Below are 5,687 nucleotides of genomic sequence, written 5' to 3' on the forward strand. Positions count from 1 at the left end.
CGGTGGGGTGCGGGGAGGGCGTTGGTGCCGGTGCTCCGGCGGTCGCGGGCGGCCGGTGGGTGCGGGTTTCAGCTCGACGCTGGCTGGGTTTTTGTTGTTGAGAAGTAATCGGGCACCACGGGAGGCGGGAAGGACGGGGGAGGCTAGGGGTTTGCTGCCTTGTGAGGAGTACGCCGATAGGTGACAGCTGAGTATCTGCCAGCAGAAAGTAGTGTAGAAACACTGATTGTTTTGCCTTGTTTTGTTTTCTTAAAACCTACGTACCCATTGAAAGGCCAGCATTTGAGAGAATCGTCCCGCGTCTTTCAAGGGACGTAGTCTTACGATGAAGCTGTTCTCACGTCAGCGACCGCTTTTAACTGTCACTTGTCTGCAGCTTTCCATAGCTGGACTTGGAAACCCTCCTTGGGTTTGCTTTGTTACCTGTGTGTTATCAAGTGACAGCTTACACATCGCTAAGAAAACATGGTGGTTTTCTTATAGTTTAGCAGTAAAGATAAAGCTTTTTTAAAACCATTTCAGGGAGCTTGTAACTTGGATGCAGCCGTAAGTGTGATTTTTTTTATCCTTTTAAGTTCTGCTGCTGCTTAGCAGAAACTGAGAGGTTGCATTTCATTTTGCCAGTACTGAGGAAAAGACCAAAAGAACTGAGGGATTCCTAGTTCATTGCCTGCATTCTGGGTAGATCATTGTGGCAAGGCACAGTGACTGTCTTTAATACTACTGCTGTGTTTTAATTTTAAAACACTTAACATTCCAGATGAGACCAGCCTTCCTGCTCTTTCCTCCAGTGTTTTACTTCTGTAAATGTCACTGATCTTGGTCTTTCCCCCTTTCCTCCCTTTTGCAAGTGTCAATTCCTCTGCCCCCACATCACATCGTTCAAGAGGCTGACAGAAACATTAGTCTTGGTTTCTGTATCCATGATGTCTATCTCAGTGATCTTGTTATAGAAAGGTATTAGCTCATTTTAATAAAGTATTCTAAAAAAGCTGTATTTTAAGGTGCAATCCAGAAGTTCCTGCTAGGAAAGCCTCCTGAATTTTGTACTTCTTTACAGAGAGTTGCAGAATTAAAAGGCACAAAGCAGACAGCAACTGGTTCAGCTGCTAGCACATCATCTCATCCTGTCAAGAGAAAAACTGTTGACACAGAAAATACAGAGTTAAAGAGAGTAAAAGGTAAGGAGAGAAAAATATTTGTCAAGCACTTGCCAGAATCTAGCCATTTTACATCTTGAATGTTTTTGGTTTGTTTTTTTCCCCATGGAAATGAGTGTGAATGCACAATACTGTTGAGTTAACGTCAGCCTGTTGCTGCTGAAAAGGGAAAAAGTCTGTCTTGCTCTTTCTCTGTGAATTCACCAATAAGGAGAAAACCGTGCTTTTGGTAGTTTACCTAGTTTTCTTCTGGGTTATTGGGTTCAGTTAGGTCATGGGGCTGTGGGCTTGGTCAAAACAGAACTAGAAACAGTAGAGGTTAAACAGTGGAAGCACTTTTTCAGAAGTGGTGTTATTCCTTTTCAGTGGGAGCAAGCCACTGATTACCACAAATCATGCGTGAAAGTTCATGCTAAAAGAAAGATAGTTAATTTTTTTCCCCTTGGTGCTGCTGAACATGTAAGTATATGAAATATATGGAAGTGTGCATTTGTGAACTTACTGCTGTAGTAAGACTTTATTTGAGGGATATTGCTTTTAAAAGTATGGGTTGTAAGAAGTGACTCTTGGCTGTTATACAGGTACAGACGAAAAGCCACATACGTCTTCATCTGGGTAAGTAGACCTTATCACATGTGGTTTTTTTGTAACTGTACCTACTGTTACATTCTCACCCTGTTTTTCCTCATCTCTCCTTCCTAGCCAAAGGTAAAGATTCAGAGAATCAGCAGATCACTGCATCTGCTCATTTTCTAATGTGGGTGTATGTTCTTGAACGTGGCAGCATCTTCCTCAGTGCAGATGAGAAAATCATGGTATTAACTCTAGAGTCTGTGACAAAACAGGAATTATTTTACTGTCACTTTTAAGGATTAATATGTGGTGGTATTATGCAGTTTGCTAGAATGACAATAACTGGATTGTGGCATGCACTTTAATCTTCAGTGCTAGCATACTGCAGAAGGGATGGTAGTCTGAAATTAAGACAAATTTTAAATGTACATTTAAATGATACCTATTTACAAAAACTACTAACAAATATCATCAACAGATCTTTGTTAAGATGTTTTTGTCACTTAAGTTCATGTAAATGCATATCTTGCAGTTGAACTCTCACAAATATAGGAGTGTTATTTGACTTCAGGGGATTGAGTTAAGCATCTTACTGGCACTAATGATTTCTGGTGGTATTTGGACATCTTTGTGGGTTTGGTAAATGTCACACAAGGCCTGCAGGTCTCCTGTACACTTCTTCACAGGATAAATTATGATTATCTTGCATTGGTGTTACATGCTGTTATCCTGACTCTAGAAGACACTTACCTTGTGGAAATTTTGAGTGTGTGCGCAAAATTAACATTTGAGAGGTTTGTTCATTATTAAACTGATCGGTATGATTATTTTAAAATATAACCTGGAAAAATGTTTGGCTTAGAGGCCTGCAGCTATTCTAAGCAAATCTGGGTTTTCTCATTGCTGAGCCTGTGTGGCCCTTCTAAGCTCCAGTTCTCAGCCTCAGTAGGTACCCAAAATAAGTAGTTGTGTTTATACGTGAAGTTTGTCAAGGTTTACATGACATTAATATGACTTCTGAACTATGAATTTTGTATTTAATGTGTTCACAGCAGATATACAGGTGCAAATAACTTTGAATGTGGAAATAGAGTTACCTAAGCTGCCATTCCTCCAAATGCACTTTGTTATAGGATATTTTTATTAATGTTTCTGTTATTGAATATTCAAACACAAAAATGGAACTGAAACATGTTTTCAGAATTAACCTGAGCATTCCTGGGGAACTTCAAAAGAAAGCAACAAGTACGTGCTGCCTTCAGACAATGGTTACATCAGTAGCTGCACCGTTTAGGGTATTGCGCAATATCTAAAAGATTGTATTGCTCACAGATTGAATAGGCTTCGGATGCTAGACCGCAACTGATTTTTGTGAGGTTTGAAATGGTTATGTTGTGTGTTCTTTACTAGGCTACCAGCTGATTTTTTTGATGAAACAAAGCAAGATAGTGCAAACGAACAGCTTTCAAAGGGTTCAGGTCCCAGTTTATTGTCAGGAAATTACGGTGGTGATGATGATGATGATGAAGAGGAGGAACAAGATCAATCAAAGAAATCCTGTGTTATGCATAAAACTGAAATTCCACCTCCAACTCAAGAAGTAATAGCTAATTCTCTGCCTGCAGGTAATGATGACTGAAACAGTAAGTGATTCAGTAAGGAGAAGCTGTGTTTTAACTGATGATGGAAGGGTTTTCATTTATTTTTCTAATTATTGCTATTAGCTGGTTAGGGTGTGTTATATTAGAAGTAGAGAAAGGAGATTCTTTGCTAGCTTGTTATTGTGTGGTGTTTTCTCAGCATGCTTATTGATTTTATGTTCTAACTGTTTGAGGCTGTCAAGTGAAATAATGTCTGGCTGTTCTTCCCGTGATTCAGTAAGGTATTAACTAAAATTCCTGTCTAGTCAGAACTTTATAAAGAAGCTTGAACAGTTCTTTTTGTTCATAGGCTTCTGTCCTTTCTTCTAGACTTCTTTGACAGCCAAACTACAGCTGCTCCTATAGTTTCCCATTCAGGATCCATACAGAAAGCAGAGATACAAGAGAAGATAGTGGAAAGGTAAGCAGTCAAATCAAATATTGATAAATTTGGGAATTGTAAATAAATGTTATCCTTCCAGGAAATACAGACTGTGATGACTTAGAAATCTGTCATATTGTTAATTTTTATTCGGAATAGTTTATATATATATCAGCATCTAGCATTACTTCAGACAGGTATTTCACACCCTGAGGGCAGGATAAGAGATGGAGCAGTGCCATACAGTGTCAGTTAGACATCTCTATTTGCGATTTTTAACACAGGGTACTTTTGAAGCTTAGTGTCAACCACTGCTTTTAACTGTTTAAAGAAAACCATTTGCCTGTACTGTAGTAATGGTTCAGCTCACTTGGGCACTTTTTTAGACAGTGGTTTAGGCTTTCAAAAGTAGAGACTGTGCTGCTAAAATGTTTGGGTGCTCAGCACACTGGAAAGAATAGTTTAAGAAGCCTAAGCTCTTGTTTTGACAGTGAGGTTTAAGCTTGTGCAGTTCCATGTAAGTTAGATAAGACCGAACTGAAGAAACAAGTTTTGATGGTTGTAGGTTAAACTCGGGGCATAAAAAAACTTGCTTCATTTCTAGGTCCTTTTATAAAAGATTATGGATTTTATTCTTGACTATTCTTAACTCTACAATAAAGCAGGTTGTAAAGTGTTAGCTTGGGATAATAGTAACCAAATATTTCAGGAAAGAAAACACTGCTGAAGCTTTGCCAGAAGGTTTCTTTGATGATCCTGAAGTGGATGCAAAAGTAAGTGATCTGCTTATTTTATGCTGCTGGATTTATTTCTGCCAGTTGTACTAACTTTCTGAGTAGTGAAGATGCTTTTCCAGGTAATTAGTCATACCAGAATAAAAGAAAATGACTGAACTATTTTGGTTCGTATTAATTAGAAGACGTGAAAAGGGGCAGAGGAGGGCAGGAAGAGCTTGTTAAATCATCTCTCAGAGTGTATTTTTGATTGTGGTTCCTTTGTGGCTCTTAAAGAAAACTAAAGAAGTGTTACTTGTTGGCTAAAATGCTGGACTGAGATTTGAACAACCCTTTTATTTCTTTGAGTCATCCCGGGAAAAACATTTCACTGAATTTGTACATCCAGTTCTGCCTCTGAATTGAGGATATAAAAATAGTTGTCTCCTTTGAGAGATCCTGTTGAAAAGTGTTAGGAGTTAGTATGCAACTGATACTATGCATCCTGTTAGAATGAAAATAGGTAAATTATGGCATACACTGTGATCTCTAGTACTGGCATGCTACAACAGTGATCTTGCTTTTCAACCCTCTTGTCTTTTACGGCTGTGGGTTTTTTTGATGCTTGGAAAAGAAAAGAAAGGTGCACATTCAGTGTGTTTCTCAAAAAAATCACAACTAAAAATCTTGGAATTTTGATAAATCATTCATGCTTCCTTCAACTTGCACAGTACCAAATGATGACCAAAGTGAACACTGGTATTTGAAATACAAAGCTGCTTTTTTTTTTTTTTTTTTGGTAAAATTTACCACAGATTTGATGACTTTCTTGCGTGCTTTATCGAAATAATAGTGGTGTAGGCTCAAAGTCTTTTTTCTTTTCCTTGAGTACATTTCCCTATTTTTCACACTGTGGAAGGCTGCTGGTGTATTTAAATTGGATTGTGAGGTCGAGCCATGACTTCTGATTTGGAGACCTTCCAAATAATGCTTCTTTATGTTCAGTTAGTTCCACTTTCACAATTAAAAGCTTAGGTGTCTCTTATTTGCTCTGGCAAGATTCTTTTGGCACCTCTCATGCCCACGTATTGGCATATGCGAATGGTTTTAAGTAATGACATTCTGAATATTGAATTATGTAACTGAAAAAGATGCACTGCTTTTTTTTTTTTTTTTTTTTTTGCTTATGACTAATTGGTATGTTACACTTTTCAAATAT

General features: G+C 38.2%; 1 protein-coding gene across 1 annotated transcript in view; it reads left to right on the plus strand.

The window, feature by feature from the left end:
- Positions 1-1,060: 1,060 nt before the first annotated feature.
- The window catches only part of ZNF830 (zinc finger protein 830), a gene marked incomplete at its 5' end in the record, with an annotated part of 10,039 nt that continues 5,412 nt past the window's right edge, over positions 1,061-5,687 (plus strand). Inside the window, 5 exons of the mRNA XM_009583253.1 lie at positions 1,061-1,181; positions 1,742-1,775; positions 3,144-3,358; positions 3,704-3,794; positions 4,465-4,528. Coding sequence (XP_009581548.1) covers positions 1,061-1,181; positions 1,742-1,775; positions 3,144-3,358; positions 3,704-3,794; positions 4,465-4,528 — 525 coding nt within the window. The remainder of the gene's footprint in view (positions 1,182-1,741; positions 1,776-3,143; positions 3,359-3,703; positions 3,795-4,464; positions 4,529-5,687) is intronic.

Source organism: Fulmarus glacialis, unplaced genomic scaffold (genome assembly GCF_000690835.1).
Source record: "Fulmarus glacialis isolate BGI_N327 unplaced genomic scaffold, ASM69083v1 scaffold15978, whole genome shotgun sequence".
NCBI lineage: Eukaryota > Metazoa > Chordata > Aves > Procellariiformes > Procellariidae > Fulmarus > Fulmarus glacialis.